The 17,376-nt window shown below is 44.8% G+C and overlaps 1 protein-coding gene across 1 annotated transcript in view; it reads right to left on the bottom strand.

Annotated features, from left to right (window-relative positions):
* The window catches only part of LRP5 (LDL receptor related protein 5), a 136,974-nt gene extending 119,860 nt beyond the window's left edge, over positions 1 to 17,114 (bottom strand). The window contains exon 1 of the mRNA XM_031608964.2: positions 16,924 to 17,114. Within this exon, the coding sequence (XP_031464824.2) occupies positions 16,924 to 17,005 (82 nt within the window). The 5' untranslated portion in view covers positions 17,006 to 17,114. The remainder of the gene's footprint in view (positions 1 to 16,923) is intronic.
* Positions 17,115 to 17,376: the final 262 nt, after the last annotated feature.

Here is a 17,376-nt window from a genome sequence, read left to right as displayed (position 1 = left end):
CCCAACACATATCTCCCTTTCCCAAACAAGAAAGGAAATGCACATCTAAAAAGCTTTCAGTTCCCCATAAAAGAGGTCTAAAATGAAAAGGAATTCAGTATGTTCCACTGAAAGGAAATAATGGGGAGGAGGAAAAAAAAGAAAAAAGCACAAGCTTTACATGATACCTTATGGTAACAACTAGAAGTCAGAATGGAGATTCTCACACTGAATGATATGATGCAGACATACTGTAAAAAACTGCCAACATGAAGAACTTGCTGTTTAGATATACAAGACAAAGAACACAAGGAAGCCCACAGAAGGCTGGAATTAAGGGTCTTGCCTGTGGCTGCCCATTGCAACCCATGGCAGAGCCAACATAAGAAGCCACAAGAGCCAAGTGGAGCACTGAACCCTAACCGTGGTTTCTGTCCAGCCAGAATAAGCCTTTTATTTTTTATTATCCAACTAAAATTGTCCAAAGTTTAGAATAATGAAAGGCACACATTTTCTACAGCAAATGGATTAGGGAAGATCTTAGTCACCCAGCCCTCCCAACCCTTAAGCAGCCTGGATAAGGTGTACTGCAAATAGCACATGGATCCCGATGTACAATGCATCAAGAGAAATATGACTAAATGTTTTTCCACCTTTTCCGTTCTCTGGTTTCAGAAAATTAAAGTGCCAAAAGAAATAACACCCAGGCTACACTACAGAGCAATTGTTTCAAATGCAGAAGAAAAAAAAAGGGGGGGGGGGAGAGGGGGAGGGAAGAAAAAAAAACAACAGAAACAAGTGCCAGTGTCAGATCAAAGTAAAGCAAGGATACAAGCTGCCATTTTGGTAATCAAAAGACACCTGGCCCATCTCCAAAATCAGAAGACCACAAGCATAAGCAGCACATTGCTGGAAGGACAGGCAGGGAAATGGGAACACAGGTGGTTTTCCCACAAATAATTAAAACACAAATTCTGAATCTGCTCAAAGAACACAGGTGACAAAACATCCACCGGTGGGGGTTTTGTTTGTTCTTTTTTATTAGTTCATTAAGTCAGCAAAGTAACCCTTATTTCTGCAGGAGGAAGGGTACAAGCCTATTAGCATTACACAAGGAAGGGGCATCATGGAGGACTGAGCAAAATGCATTTATTTATACTAAAACAAGGCCAACTCAAACAACCTGTGGCTGTCAGGGATCTCATTATACTGTTTGGCACATGGTAACTCTTTCCTCTATCCTACTTGAACGCGTCCACCTTGCTAAAGAGAAAGATGTAATGAATATATTGAGATGAAACGTGCTTTCTCAATGCCAAAATGCCAGAAAAGGAAACTTCTGCAGTGAGTGAAAGCCAGTGTCATTATTTCACTCCTCACCTGAGATTGTATCAGCTGCACAAAGCTGCACTGACTCTATCAGGATTCTTACAGCAAGACTGCTTTATCAATGTAATAAGTACACCTGTTTCAGCAGTGCAGACATAACTGCGGACTGCACGCCCCTCGGAGCAGGAAGCAATCTCCCTTTGTGTCTGGAAAACATCCAGTACTTTCACAAACAACCACCAAGCACAACTCAGCAAACACTTCCAACTCCACGCTATGCTTTAGAAATAAAAAAAGGAGGAAAAAATATCCTGCTGTGATTCAGGAGCCAAACTGGGAAACATAACTTAGGTACAATACAGATAATACATTCACTGCTGCAATGCACTGCCTTGCATCTAACACAGCATTACTCATGGCCAGAGCATCGCTGCCCCAGCCAAAGCCCTTTAAGCACAGAAAGCTTACTGCAACCAACTTTCCCATCTCTGCCATGTCTAGTTGTTGCAGAGCACGTTGAAGTTGCAGTGCTGTGGATTCTGCCCTCCTCTACATACGGATTTTTTTCCTTAATAAAAAGTGTGCCATTTAATACAGAAAGCCACAGACCCACAAGCCTAAAAGCCACATTTCCAACCTACAGAGGTGACAGATACGATACATTCAACACGCCAGACATCTGTACATGGTGAGGAATTAACAACTGCATTTTAACCTTTTCTGTACAATCTCCTGCAGTGAGGGGTTGCTGATAAACATGAAATAGATGCAGCAAACAACCGTGTGCCTATCAGTAACTTCCTCCTGGTATGACCCATAATGACTGAACACAGAAGTTATCTTCTTAAAATACAACAGGGGCTTATATGAACACAGCTTAACCCACACATTTACAAGCGAAGGGCAAGAGCCGTTCTTTGTATACACTGCAGGCAGGGAAGACTTCCTTCAAAATATATTTTGACCCAAACATAAGGTTTCTGTGAATTTACAAAGAAAACAACACCATCACTTCAAAATTCATTAATGAATCACAAGAAAACTGAGGATTGTGTCTGCACCCACTCAGCTTTGGTAACGTCGTCTGACAGAGAGGGAAGGCTGACCGACCAGAATACTGGAAACTAAAGGGAAACCTACCTTCACCGAAGACTAGGTGTAACTAGACCGCAAAAGCACTTGCTTTTTATGAAACTCAGCTTTCTCCTGAGAACAAAAACCAAAACAAACAAACAAACCAACCCAGCCCACACAAACAAGCAGGGACTCGAAGCACAGCTGACAGAAGCCCTTTGCTCCCATCCCAAGCTCAGGGCACCTCAGTCTGACGTACCTGCTCAGCTGGGGCAACCTCTGCTTCCTGCTGACAGGAAGCACTGTGGCATGGCACAGAGGGCAAACATAGCCTAAGTAAGTAATCACAGAATGGCCTGGGTTGAAAAGGACCACAATGATCATCTAGTTTCAACCCCCTGCTGTGTGCAGGGTTGCCAACCAGCAGACCAGGCTGCCCAGAGCCACATCCAGCCTGGCCTTGAATGCATACAGGGATGGGGCATCCACAGCCTCCTTGGGCAACCTGTTCCAGTGTGTCAACACCATCTGTGTGAAAAACTAAACAAATAATATATAAAAATATACAAATATATATAAATATATAATAAGGTGCCCTCTAATTACAGCATTACGTTCCCTCCCTTATAAAACCTTATAAAACCCCAAAATGCTTTGTATGTTCTTACATATAGACAAATACATACTTGCGTGCATGAGTAGACACACGCTTAATATGGTAATAAGACCTGACATCAAATGACACCTAACATTTCTTAAGGCTACTTAAGTTGAAGCCTTCAAACCAAAAGTTTCATCTCATGCAGTAATTGTCCAGACACACCACAGAACAACACAACATCAAAGAGGAAAGCATCTATCTACTCCTGCATAACAGCTAAATCCATACAATTAACCCCCTGTAACATCACTCTGTAAATGCAAACACATGCTCCACTTCTGTGTTCCTCAGAAGATCCTCCAAGATGCCATTCTTGTCTCTAATGAGGTGCAGAACAAACAATTAACGACTTTCAAAAAATAACACATTGAGTTTAGAATTAAAAAAAAAAAAAAAGCCAACACAGAACAGAGAACAAACAACATGGGCTGTGTAACATCTGAATTGCATGGAAACATGTGGCATTGCCCTTCCTTCAAAGTTCAGCGTGTCACACCCATTAAACCGTTCCTCTTGCAGTATCACAATTTTATTGGACTACAAAAAGTTGATTTAAGTCATACTTTGCCCCACATCACGAAGAAGTCTCTCTCTCCCCCCCCCCCACTGATGCCCCTGATTCTCTGAAGGAATCCATTTGCTGACTGCCATCAGCAGGCAGGTGTGACACCACCCTCAGGAAAGCAGGGCTCATCACATGGAATGGCTCCTCGGGAAGACAAATGCCATCACCTTGAGCATCCCCCACTCCTCCTTTGACGTACGTGGTGCGGGACATCATTCAGTCTGGGTCAGCAGTCCTGGCTGTGTTCCTTCCCAGAAATATCCTCAGCTCTGTGTAAGCACTGCTCTGCAGCAACTAAAACATCACTGTGTTATCACCACTACGTTCATCAAAGATCCCAAACCCAGCACCATACCAACTACTAAGAAGAAAATTAACTTCATTCCAGACTATGCTAGGACAAATACACACAGCTGTCTTTGTGGCTGAATCACTTTTCACCCAGTAGCTTTCCTTCCCCAGCTGTATGTTATGCTGTCATACTTCTGTAAACCAAGACAGGAAAACAATTCGGTTAGGGAAAAAAGAAGGAGAAGAAGAAAAATAGAAAAAAAAAAAAAAAAAAAAAGAATCCACAGCAAGGAGAAACCATCCCACAAAACAAAAGGTAATGTCTGTAATGGGAGGAGGTTACTCTCAGCCCAACCAGTCCTCCAGATCTCATTTGCTGTGTGGCCACACATTTTTGTGTTGTCACTGCACAGACCACGGTATGGATGCTGGGTCCTGCCCAAGCCAGAACCACTGGACAAAACACTCCCATTGAAACACTTTTTCTAAACTATGCCAGGTTTTGCAACCAAATTCCTCTTTGTTCAGGCTTAAAGCCACAGTTAGCTAAGAAGAGGTTCCCAACAGGGTACAGGTCGCTTCAAGTTAGTCAATCCACTGAGCAACACAACACTCTTGCAACTTCAATCTATGTGTAAATATTGTTTCAATTATTATTTTTTTTTTTTAAAAAGGATATGAAAGAAAGAGAGGAAAAAAAAACACAACACCTTTGTATAGCATATAAGAAGCAACAGGAGAACCACTCGTTGCAATTTAAATCTCAAGTCAGACTCTAGGGAAGAAGAACTTAATTAAAATCTAAACTGTAACTTGCAGATAAACCAAATTCTGGGCTATTTGGGGTTTGCATGTAAAGTTCTGCATGCAATTCAAATAAAGCCTTTTTTGCCGTTGCCAATTTTACAACTGTATGGAAAACTGTCCTTTGAAGTTGCTGATGGACAAGTTTCAGGGATTCTTGTTTTGAGATCAGTTTTTAACATGAATTTACCACTGTCAGAACCAGAAAGTTTCATGCTGTTTCAGACACATGGAAGCATTTTGAAACACAACTGCCTCAGCACCGCACCACTGACACCAGCTCACCAAGTGGAATCAGAGCTGGAAGAGATGCAGCGTCAAGCAAAGAATCTGATCACACATTTGATGTATGCTCCACAGGACCTGGGAGAAAAACTGGAGCAGAATACTACCTGCTGCAGACACACCTAGTTGTTAATGTTCCAGCAAAAGTGATCCTTCTAAGAACAGGCAATATTTATTATAGGACTTGAAACTGATTGCTATTCCTTGAGTCACAGTTTCTTCAAGTGAAGATAACAGAACACTCAATTCTGGCCATGCATACACCTGACACTATGCATAATAATAATTAATAAATAAAGAGTACCTATCTTACCTACCCAATTCAGTTCTGAAGTTCTGAAATTGAGCTTGGATAGCTCAAGCTGTTAAAGCTTTAAATGACAGAAACACATTGCCAAGCACACAAAGCAAGCACAACTTACTCAAATACTCACAGTAATTGGTTCCCAGCATCCAGCTGATGTTTAAATAAGAAAATAACCCTGCAAAGTCCACTCCTTTACGTAAACAGCCAACATTAGTTCAGACTTCATAATAACAAACTAGTGCTAAAGCTTCTTTTTACAATCTTAAGTGTGTGCAGGTAATGCTTACCCACCTCCCACTGAGCTTAACTGCTTTATTCTTGCATACCAACATTTCAGTTAAAAAAATAAAAACAAAAAAGGGTCAAAATTCTCCCTCCTGGATAACTCCCAGAGATTGTTACAGAGTTCAGTATGTTGCTTCTGCCTCACAATGAAGTGGCAGACAAGTTATACAGGACAAAGCATTGAATACAGCTGTAATTCAAAATACAGCAGAGCACAGCAGCTGACAAGGTACATTTTCATCCCTGCAACCTCTCCACACACCTGTTGATGCCTGAGACTTCAGAAAACTTGCAAAAGTATTTCATAATTACCGGCTGATACATGGCTTCCAAACTGCCACAAAGTTTTACTGAAGCAGAAATGTCAACGCAGTGGTTTGCAATAGCAATGGCTGTCACACAACAGGGAAGAGAGACATGGAGTCATTTTGCTTTCCAACATAGACCATAAAAAAGAATTGCAGTTAGTGTCTCAAAGTGAGCATTGGAAAGAAAGCGTAAAGCAGTTTCCTCCCCATTAACAACTGTGGAACTGCAGTAAAGACAAGCAACTGAAATTCAAGAACAACAGCAGAATTTACAAGAACAGATTCCTGCCACTCCTCTGAGTGTACCTGTCCTGCCACAGGGACTCCAAAACCAAGCATTACTTTTTCTGTTGTCTATTCAAGTACTCCTTCCATCTACCCCTGCAACGCCAAAAAAAAAAGTCATACCCCAGAAACATGTGCCCAGAAGGCACTCTTCCCACGTGGCCTCAGAGATGTTCTTGTAAGCCCTTAGCTATGTGTTCAGAGAAGAAATACAGGAAAGAAGGCATCCTCCCTCAGAAACCAGCATTAATGGAGGAGAAGGTCCTAAAAGGCTGTCAACAAGCATGCAAACAAGCGTTATGTTATAAACAACCGTGCTAATCAATGAGTTTACATCACAATAGGACCAGAAGATATTCAGATTGAATACAGTGAGCCTGTTACACAGTCCCAGCTCCTATACTTGGAAACAAGCTCCAAGCTTAATGCTGGGAAAGAATTACAGTCAAGTATTTCAGAACAGATCTTTGTGTGGAAACCATTCTAAAATAAGAGCGTTCCTGGGAGAGTTCTTCTGAAATAGCTGCTCAATTTTGAATTCATATTCCAGCTCAGACGAAGCAAGTTTTGTTCCTTCATAAAAGCCTTAGAATCCACACAAGAAAGGTGACATAAACAGGTCCCAAGAACATTCCTCAAACACTCTCAAAAGTGCACCTCCTTCAAAAAGAAAACTCTTGCCTTGCATGTCCCTAGGACATCGATCCCATGGAATCTAAGAGTCAGAAAAGCACAAACACACACCAGCACCAATACGTCCCAGCTGCCTTCTGGCTGGGGTTGGCAGCCTGTACACATGCTTTTTGCCTGCATAAGAGCTGCAGTCCTGAGAAGCAAGAGTGGCTTGAGGTACTGGGTCGGCTGCATCAAGAATGTAACAGCACTCCACGTTCTCCCTCACTGCACAGACTTCCTCAGGAAAATAAAAATAAAAATAAAAACAACCAGAAAGGACTCAGAATAAGCAGGAGGAGGTGAGAGGCCAGTGCTTATGAGGATCCCCTAGCCGTTGTTCAGATAAAATAAGTCACTAGCATCATTCCCCACATGCAATAAGCTCTGGCTGGCTGACTCCTGCCTCTGAGGACCAGCACCAGATGTGCTCTATCTCCAGATGCCAGCAGTTCCACACCCTGGGGAGCAGCAGCCAGAGTTATTTTCCATGAGCTGTAATTATTGTAGCAGGATGGAGAAGGGCTGCATGCGTTGAGGTGATAATCCCCAAGGTAAATGAATCCTGGATCACTTAAATCTGTTCAGTGACAATGAAGAAATTAACGCAGACCAGGCAAGTTGAGAGGCGATTTGAAACAAGTCACAAACAAAGCATTTCTACCTACTCATCTTCTCTGCATTGTGCAGAGTCTGAGAGCCAAACAGCCCTCAAACACCGCTATGCTGCAGTTCCTCCGGTTTCACCAAGTCTATGGGTCAGACACCATTGGCAGAACCACACGCTGAAAGGAAAGCAAGCTGGCTCTTCAAGCTGCCAGGAAAAGGAGGGTGGTGGTTTTCTGTCTTGTTTTTTTTTTTTTTTTTCTTCCATTCAGTGATGCTGTCTCATCATCCTGCTCAGAGAAGTAACCCAACAAGTTTCCAAGAGCTCTCTTGACCACTGTTTTTAATTACCCACCTACACACATTACAGCCTTTAGCAATCGTGGTTCTTCAGACAGTGGGAAAATAGCAGAAAGAAAGCAGGTAGAAAGAAAGATAATACACCAGAGCCCTGCCTAGAACAACTTACAGGCTCAGAAGAAACACTACCAACACTGGAGAAAGATACACCATGCAGGAATTATAAAATAAAGAGTTTGGAAGGTGATAGTTATGCAAGATCAAAGATTTAGCTGCAAAACTGATCATGCATGCAATTTTGGTTAATAAAACACTCATCTTCCTGCCTTTTCTGGGATCCTTTACCTATAGTTCTGCTGGTGTGCAGCCTCATTTTCTTGTAACAAAACACCATGCAGTGAGAGAGAAATACAATGCAGTCAAATAGAGTGGGTTTATTGCCAGAAGGTTATTTAAAAAGCATATGTATAGGAAAAGATTACTCTGAGGTGCTTCTTGTGTAAAACACTCCAAGATGCATTCAGAGAGATCATCTATATATCACTGTCACCTTTCTTCAGATGCAAAGCTGGAGTTCACAGACTGCAGTTGCAACACCAAGAACAAAACCAGGCATGCTGAGTTCCAGCCCAACACTGAGTTACTGAAAACTTTCCTCCTTAAAATTATATACACAGATATGGAGGTGAACTCTGTGCAAAAAGCAGGGGTTTTTTTTATTATTTTTATCGCCCTCCCCCCTTCCCCCTCCCAGAAATGGAAGGTTATTCAGTAACACAACCACTGGAATGAAAGAAGAAAACAGAGCAGGAGAAACTGGTTAACCAAGTATTTAAGCACATAAGAACATATATACATATTATATCCACACTCACACATACACACGCACAGACATATATGGCATATATCCCCTTCTCAAACATCTCACACCCTTCCCCATGCACATACTTCAGCATGAGCCAGCCAAGGCCTTGCAAGAGACTTCTTCTGCCAGTGTCAGCACTTCTCAGAACTACGAGCAAATCCGTCTCTGCCCTGGGGAATTGAGTTATCTGGTAGCACATTTAAACTCAGAGCAACTACCAGTCACTAAATAAAGCCCTGGCATTTTCCAGGCCTCTGGCTCAGGCAAAACGCGTTTGCTTTCCATAAATGTCTGGAAGGCTGTTTAAAGCAGTGAAATCTGCAAACAGCAGAATGACCTCAGCATTAACAGACACCCAGCACATGGATTTTGTCACAACCATTCAAGATTCATTCTAGCAGAAGGACTACAGCCTCCCAACTCCAGCAAACACGTCGTCTTCTGTTGCCTTCAGAGTGTACAGGAAGACCAAAAGCAGCTAGGCTAACTGGACAGCCAACTCTCTACCCCTTAAAGTAAAGACCTTCCTAGCCAGGTATCATTTCCAGTTGCAGTCAGACGACAGTAACGATCAATGAGAATGGCCAGAGCCAGAAAAACACTTCAGAGAGAAAATTAATCGCAATGTGTATCACACTTTTGGCCACAAACTGGCTATGAGCAGACAGAATTTCTCTGGAAATGTTAACCATCTGCAGCACTTGTTTGTCAGAGTTTATTGGGTAGCAAAGACCTGGCAGCACACCTCAAACACTCAATAAGCATCAAGCACACAATTCAAAGTTCAGTTGGCACAGAACCACAGAATGGCCCTGGTTAGAAGTGACCTTAAAGATCATCAACCTCCAACCCCTGCCAGGAGCACAGGTTTGATCTGCAGGCACAACAGAGCTCACTTCAGTCATTTGTCTGACATAACCCCTCCAGACTGCTGGATCTACTCCGTTCAGATGAAGAAGAAATATATATCCAGGAATATTTCCTGGATCCTTATGGCATGAGGGTTTCTTTTAGCAGTTGACACGGGGTGGGAAAGGGGGGGGAAGGGTGTTTATCGAGAACACAGATCAGGAGAGATGAAGATCCAGGTCCGTACAGGTTTTGAGGCAGGCCAAAGGCAAAGACGCCTGCATTGGCCACACCCTCCCCAAATGTCACTGCCGAAATGGCTCCAGATGTTTTAACTATTTCTGCATATGCACTTTCCAGCACTCCAGCACCTGCAATCTGAGTTTTAGCACACGGATAAGTCACAGCCTTAACTTAATCCAGATAGAAAAAGCAAGCTGTTAAATCCCAGACAGACAAAAATTCTCCACAGCACGGATTTCTTTAACTCAACTACTGAAGACGTAGAAAATGTACAGACTTCTTTTAATCACCCACAGCTGTGTATACCTTCCAAGTGGAGACTGCTACCCATGTGCATTTCATCCTATTGGCTCTCACTTGAGGCTGTGACCACTAACACAGCTCTTCAGTTTGCCTTCAGAGCTCTTGCAAAGGTACATCCAGGTAAGCCCTCAACACCTTTCTGGTGTTAATGCATTTTCCCTTTAAAAAATAACAAGAATAAAAAAAATTAAACATATACTTCAAGCACGTGTAGGGGAAACTGAAAAATCAAAAGCAAGATGAGAGCTATCTATAAGAGAAATTACGTCAAAATTCACTCCTAGCACCAGGCAACTCTAACCTGAGCTTCGTGGTTGTTTCAGAATTGTAACTAAAGTTATGTAAATTAAAGCTCCTTTAGATCCAGGCAAAACATGCTCAACATACGGTGTGACTGATAAGCATTTAACACTGGTAGCCTACGGTTCAGTGGTTAAAGGTGACACCATCTATAAAACAAAGGATTCATTTTGAGATTTAAAATTTGCTGCTATTTCACAGACTTCTTCAAGCATTCCGGCTTTTGTATTTAGCTACAAGCACTAAGAAAGAATATTAGGTATGTTATACAGACATCCCCTGTAGTTACACATCAGGCAGCAAAGCTCTTTGCCTTCCATTTGTTCTCTTTCTTGAATTATTCACTGTCATGCACGGACAACTTGTCGTTCCAAAGCCAAGCCCTACTTCACTTCCTTCATGATGAAATGAAAAACTAATACAAGTGTAATTCAGCCCCAGAATCTGTTTAAGCCCAGCAAGTTCACTGAAGAAGCACATCTTCTTACAGTAAGGGCAAAGCCAGGTCTCTTAGAGTCACCTAGAGAAAATGGAATGGCAGAAATGGGGCAGGAAGTGCAGTTCCCAGACACAGAAGTTTGAGGATATCCAGTGCTCAGGCTAACTGGAAGCACTACAAGTCTGACAAAAGCATTTTGTCTCAGTTGATCCACATACTGTCACAGGTTAGTCTCAGTCAAGTATCCCTCTCAATTTATAATGGTATTACAAGACGAAACTCTTAGCTTCCTCACAGCCACACTTTATAGTATGAATCTTTGCATAAAAAGTAGCACTTACTTACATTTCTTTTAAACATCTTCCCCACTCTGAAGTCCAGTCGGGACAGTTTTAATTTGGAAAGACATAACAGAATGTGTTAGTACTAAATGAAGGCCAAGAAAAGTACAAGGACTGGACAAAGCACGCATGAGCCCAAAATCCAGGTTAACCTGAAACCTGTACAGAAGGTATGTTGAGTTACTGACAAGGATTTAGGTGGGTCACTGCTGTTAGATGTAACTCGTGCCTAATTGAAAACCTGTAACAGATGACTGAAGACAAATTCTCAACTCCAAAACGACCCCTCAAAATTACTTAGGTTACAGCAGCACTGTTTTCTTGCATCCTCCACTCCTCTTCCCTTTGGTTTACTTACAACACCACAGAAGAGTGGAAAAGAAAATGAATTTCTACAAGACAGTACTGCAGCAACACGATCCAATTCCCAAACACAAGCCAAGAAATTAACTCAGCAGGTCCACTCAATCAGCAAATTTTCCTCATCAGCTGAAAGGTGTACAAACACTGAGCAAACAAAGCCTGCTTCACACACTCCGGCTTCACTAATTCTTCAACACCACGGAAAGAAGCAGCCAAGCTTCTGTCTTCACTTGCAGCCTTCTCCTCCTTTAGATCTGTCCAATTCTTGCAGCCTGAGCATCCAGAGTCCATCAGTGCTAATTTATAACTTCGTTATCATGTGTAATAAACCAACTGTAAAAAGGAGGTTTAAATTAATGCAACATTAATGGAATGCAACATCACTGAGAAATTAAAGTCAACGTACACTCATGACAACCTAAAGAAGGGGCAAGAGAGAACCTCCAAAATCTTGATGGTCCTTGTGGGTTCCTTTCAATCCAGGCTAGTCTATGATTCTATGAAACCATCATCACAAATTTCTGGCGACCACTGAGCCAAATGGAGAGACCTTAAGGAGCCCCCCAAGTAACCAAGCATCTGCCACCCCACACAAACCTCAAACCAATGGGAACAGAAGAAAGAAAACCCCCACATTAGGACAGCTTTGCTTTCACAGGGCAGTACCTGTCCTTTAACAGGAACTCCCAAGAAAAATCTGGAAAAAAAAAAAAAAAAAATCAAGCCCTTCATATAAACACACTACTCGTTTCTATCATGATAAAGACAGAAATAAACTGTCCACATTTCCACTTTTCATAATGGAGAGGAGAATTAAGAGCTAACACACAGGCAAATTCAATTCTTCAGAACAGAACAACCCATCATTTTTTAAGATAGCTCACAAGCAGCACACTTCATAGTTTCCTTAAAGAATTTCTTGTTACACCTACGTAGGCTCAGCAGAAAGACAAGAGCTCAAAAAACCTTAACTCTGCCCACAAGGACTTCTATTACCAACTAAAGGAAGTCAACTTACGCTGGAGAAGCTCCACTTTCTTATGTACTCAAGATAAGTAATGGATGCTAGGTTAGCAGACTATTCAAAACGACCTAAAACACTTCAGAAACTCGAAAGAGTTAAGGAGTATTCAGCATCTTGCTATTAAGCAAGAGAACTTTTAAACACACATACCAACATTCGATGGTCTCAGGCCATTCACAGCTGCACCAGGAACTTCCTACTGCACATGCTGTCAGCACTGTCCACTGCAATAAACCTTTGTACTCTGAAATGAAGCAATACTGTAGCTGGTGCTCTTTGATATGTTCCTGTAGGCCTGTCCCCTAGAAGCTAATTTAACGTAACACACTAACATAATGTATTTATTGGCTTACAAGTGGGTTTGGTTGCTGTAACTCGTTTATCATCCAGAGCAAACTAATCAGTTTAAACCAAGTACATGTCAATTTACTGGTGTCCTTGCAGAAGTCATCCATGGATGTAACATTAATACAGAACAACCACCTCACACGTGCCTGTGCTGGCTGGTAAAGCACAAGCCAAGAAAGAGCAAAGGAAACAACAGCTAACCTAAAAGCCCTGCTTATTACACAGACCCTCCGCACCCAGCACTCATTCCTGGAACTCCCTTGAACTTCTCCGTAGAATCCTGTGGCTTGACAGATATTTCCCGTCTATTCTTTAGAGAACAGAAACCACTGAGATGAAGTGGTGGTGGTGAGTTCCTCATTCTAAGTTTTCCAAGAAGGAACCGAAAGAATTGTTGGCGCATAAACTCCTAACAAAAAACTGTATGGAACAATGCTCTCTCTGGGGCATACTTCCAGTTCTCTCTCCTCCTCTCGCTACAACCATTTAATCTCCCACAAACTCAAAATCTGCTCTTTGACTCTATCATGACATTTTCCATGGGCTAACTTGACAAGCGCAGGGCTCTCCAGAAGCACTTCCCAGTTCAGAACGCCCAGCTGGCACACCTCTGACTTCTTCAGAACGTCCCAAGTGCCCCTGCAGCACATGGCTTAGGCCAGCCAGCATCCCCAGCCAACGCTGTCACAATTGGTCACAAATTGTCCACGTGTCTTATAATGAGAAGCAATAAAGTCACCTACAATGTGCAGCTAACGCCAGGTTTCAACTCAGTGGCTGTTCCCTACCCCAGGCTGCCTTCATACCATATGCTACGCATACCAAAAATACAGACATAATGTGAAAGTAAACAAACTGAACTGCTGCCATTAAAGCCATTTATTATTATTATTATTTATACTTTCAATTTCGCGTTACTGGCTAAATAGAAGCGAATTCACAGTGGACTCCCTTGTGAGGCTCTTTTGTAAGCCATGTGAGTGTTCATTCCAGGAGAGGTTTTGTAACATTTATTTGTTGTTACAGACAGAGCTTTCCATAACAGTAAGGCATAACAAGTTCTCAGAAACAATCTGTGTTTGTTACAAGTCACCTTAGCTTGCATTATCCAAGAAAGAAGCAGGAGAGAAAAAAAAAATCACCGCTGGAACAACACCAAGGCCTATTTTACTATTACATTATAAGCAAGTAAAAACAATCATAAAATAAAACTTAAAGCAGCTGAGTTAAAAAAAAAAGAAACTTTTAAAATGGCAAAAGGCAACGATGGAATTCACACGGGGCTATTGCTGAAATACATTCACACTCTTCTGAAGTATTGACCTTACGCGTCCGACTGATGCACTCATTATGTAAACACCTACCCTGAGAGTAAACTTAAAGTGCTCAGGCTTAGCAAATGAGTTCAGACTCCGTACCTGAATGAGCCTGAAAGCCTTTATCTGGAGACAGAGCAGCCAGCGCTCTGAAAATATGAACTTAAACTTTGTGGTAAGCCTGAAGCTCCGGTGTTGCCTCTCTCAGCCAGAGGACCGGTGCCCATGACTCGCATTGTGCTGGCAGTGGTTGCCAGAAGAGCTCCCTGAGCCAATGACAGACTGACTGAAGCAGCACTGAAGTCATAGGGACTCCCACACAGCGCATTCCCTCGTCACCAAATTAAGCACGTGTTCCATCTTGCTACATTCCACACTTAGGCACAGTGAGAAGTTTCATCAGTTTTTTTCATTATCTAAAGAAAATCAGTATGAATTAAAAGCCATTGTGAGGGCTGTGCTCAAGTGCATTTTTTATTTCACAGTGTATCCCAAGCTTCTGTGATGATCCAGCACACTCCTCTGTTCAGCTGTCACTATTCTGCATGTCTTGGTATCGGGCAAATCATCATTCCATTAAAGAAAAGCACGGTCTCCCAATACAGCACACCACAGCAGCAGCTAACCGAGCTCCGGTGAATTTAAGAGCAATTCTTGCTGAAGGTAACGTTTTAACGAGAGTTATTTCAAACGCTTCTACTTTTTAAGAGCCAGACATAAAACATCTGCTATACAGCATTAAGCACTTAAATATTTTCAGACAAAAATACATCCTTGCCATAGTTCCTGAGTAACTCTCAGAGGCAAGGAACCCTCCCTCCACAGAAGCACCAAGTGCAGCGATCACTCTGCCTCACCTTCAGGTCAGCACAACACACATCTTGCAGAGGTTTATCATTATTCCAAGCCACATTAATAAAACCAACTCCTGCCATGACCACGTACAGAGCAAGAGCACTGCTCCACAGTAAATTTATTTCACAGCCAAAGCATTCCAAATCCACTCTACCAAACTGAACTTTGCAGAAGCTTCAACACCAGAGAAGTTCCAGCACATCCCCAATCCTGCCGAGATCTATTTACATACTTGTGAGATAAGCACATCAAAATACTTCTGAGAGGTAAAAGCCCCTTAAAGTCAGGCGTCTGCTCACAGGGCTGGGAGCTGGAAGCAGGAGCCTCAGCAGCACGCTCACAGCTGCTCTGCCCCACGTGCACACAGCACGCTCATCTCTGGGGCTCACAGGGGTCACAGCTTCACGAACACGTCTGGAAGGCAGCGACTCAGTGCCACAGTAATGGAAGCACTGCCTCTACAGTGAGATGAATCACATTCGTCCTCCGAGTTACAACTTAATGTCACCGTGAACTGAATTATGCTATTAACCAAGACTACTAAAAGTTATCTCCTTAATAAAGAGGAATCAGAGAATCGCGTGAGTTGGAAGGGACTCCTAAAGGCCATCTGGTCCAACTCTCCTGCAGTGAACAGGGACACGTACACTGGATCAGATGCTCAGAGCCCATCCTGTCTGACCTTGGGATCTCCAGGCATGGGGCGTCTACCACCTCTCTGGGCAACCTGTGCCAGTGCCTCACCGCCCTTCTTGTAAAAACTTTCTTTCTTATATCCAGTCAAAGGACACTAAATATTTTAAAAGTGTTCATAAAACCAGCAAGCAAACACGTGGCAGCCCCAAGGAACACCGTGAGCTCCTCACCCTCCACATAAAACAGCGAGTTCGCTTCTTTCTTGCTAAAGCTGCGTAGTTTAACTCACTCAAGTAGGAACATCTTAACACCAACATGAGTGCTCAGAATGGAACGAGTCTCATTTGGGGTTTTCTGAAACTCCTTGGCAAGACCAAGGTTAGGGTTATAAGAACAGGAGTTCTGAGACGGACATCTTCCTCGTATAAACAGGACAGAACGAGCAAATCGTAACACGCACCTACATGGACTTCCAACTAAAAAGTAGATCTAGCAGATCTAGGAAAGCTAGAGCGGCGATGCAAGCAGCCAACGGTCAGCGCTCCCAATGACAGCATTAATAACCGCAGCCGTTTTCAGAAAGGTGGGTGGCCCAATAAAAGAGGCCCCGGGGTGCCGCTCTGCCCTCCTCGGCCGCGCCGCCGACTTTCCCCAGCCGGCCGGGAAAGCTCCGCAGCGAGGCGCAGCGCCCAGCCGGAGCCCCGCACGTGCGGCGCGCAGCCCCGCGGAGCCCAGCGCCCGCTCGCCGCCCACGGCCCGCAGACGGAGCCCGGCTGTGCGGGGGGGGCCTCGCCGTTCCCCCACCCCCTCCGCAGCCTCGGATTCCGCCCGTGAGCGACACCCGACACCAGCGCCTCCAAACCCCGCAGAAATCCGGGACCGCGGAAGCGCGGCGCGGGAAGGGGGGGGGCAGGAGGGGGGACGCGCGCACGACTTTTGTCTCTCTTTTGCAACCGGACGCGGCCACCGAGAGCCCCCCCTCCGCAGCACGGCCCCCGGGGGGAGCAGCCCCGCGAGGAGGGGACGGGAGGCCTCTGCGTGCGGCGGGGCCCCCCGCGCCCCGGGCCGGGAGGAGCCGGGCTACGGGGGCACGCGACGCGCCGCCTCCCCGCCCTCCCGCAGCCGCCCCCGGGGAGCCCCGCTCTGCCCGTCCCGTCCATGTGCGCGTCTCTCCCCGGCGGAGTTCTGGGGAAGTTTCTCCAAACTCCGCCAACAAAAGGGGCAGAAGCTCTCTCCGCCGCCGCCGCTCCCCCCACCCCCCCCGTTCCGTTCCCTTCCCGCGGCACTCACCCCCGGCCGAGCCCGGCTCGCAGCGCAGCACCGAGGCGGCCAGGAGCCGCAGCAGCAGCAGGAGCGGCGGCGCCGCCTCCATGTTGTGCCGCAGCAGCAGCTGCCGGAGCGGAGCCCGCCGAGCGTCTCAGGCAGGTTCCATGCTCGGGGCGCTGCGCTCGGCGGGGAGGGAGGCGGGAAGGGGGAGGCGCCGCGCCCGGCCCTCCTCCTCCTCCTCCGCCTGCCCCCACCGCTCCTGCCTCCCTGAAGGGGGCTGGGATTCTCCCGCTCGCGCCGCGGCCCGGGGAGGAGCCGTGCGCCCGCACAGGCCCGCGCCGTGCACCTGGCGGGGAGCGGCGGCTCGGCTCGGGGCTCCTCGGGCTTTCTGGAGACGTTCGTTTGTTGGCTTTTAGCGTTTGGGTTTTCTTCCTTCTGTTCCTGGAGCAGCCAGCCAGGGCGCGAGGGGGACACGAG

The sequence above is a fragment of the Phasianus colchicus genome, chromosome 5 (assembly GCF_987193195.1).
Source record: "Phasianus colchicus chromosome 5, bPhaCol1.hap1.1, whole genome shotgun sequence".
In the NCBI taxonomy this organism is placed as follows: Eukaryota; Metazoa; Chordata; class Aves; order Galliformes; family Phasianidae; genus Phasianus; species Phasianus colchicus.
The sequence above is the reverse complement of the archived record's forward strand: the minus strand, read 5'-3'. Positions and strand labels throughout refer to the sequence as shown.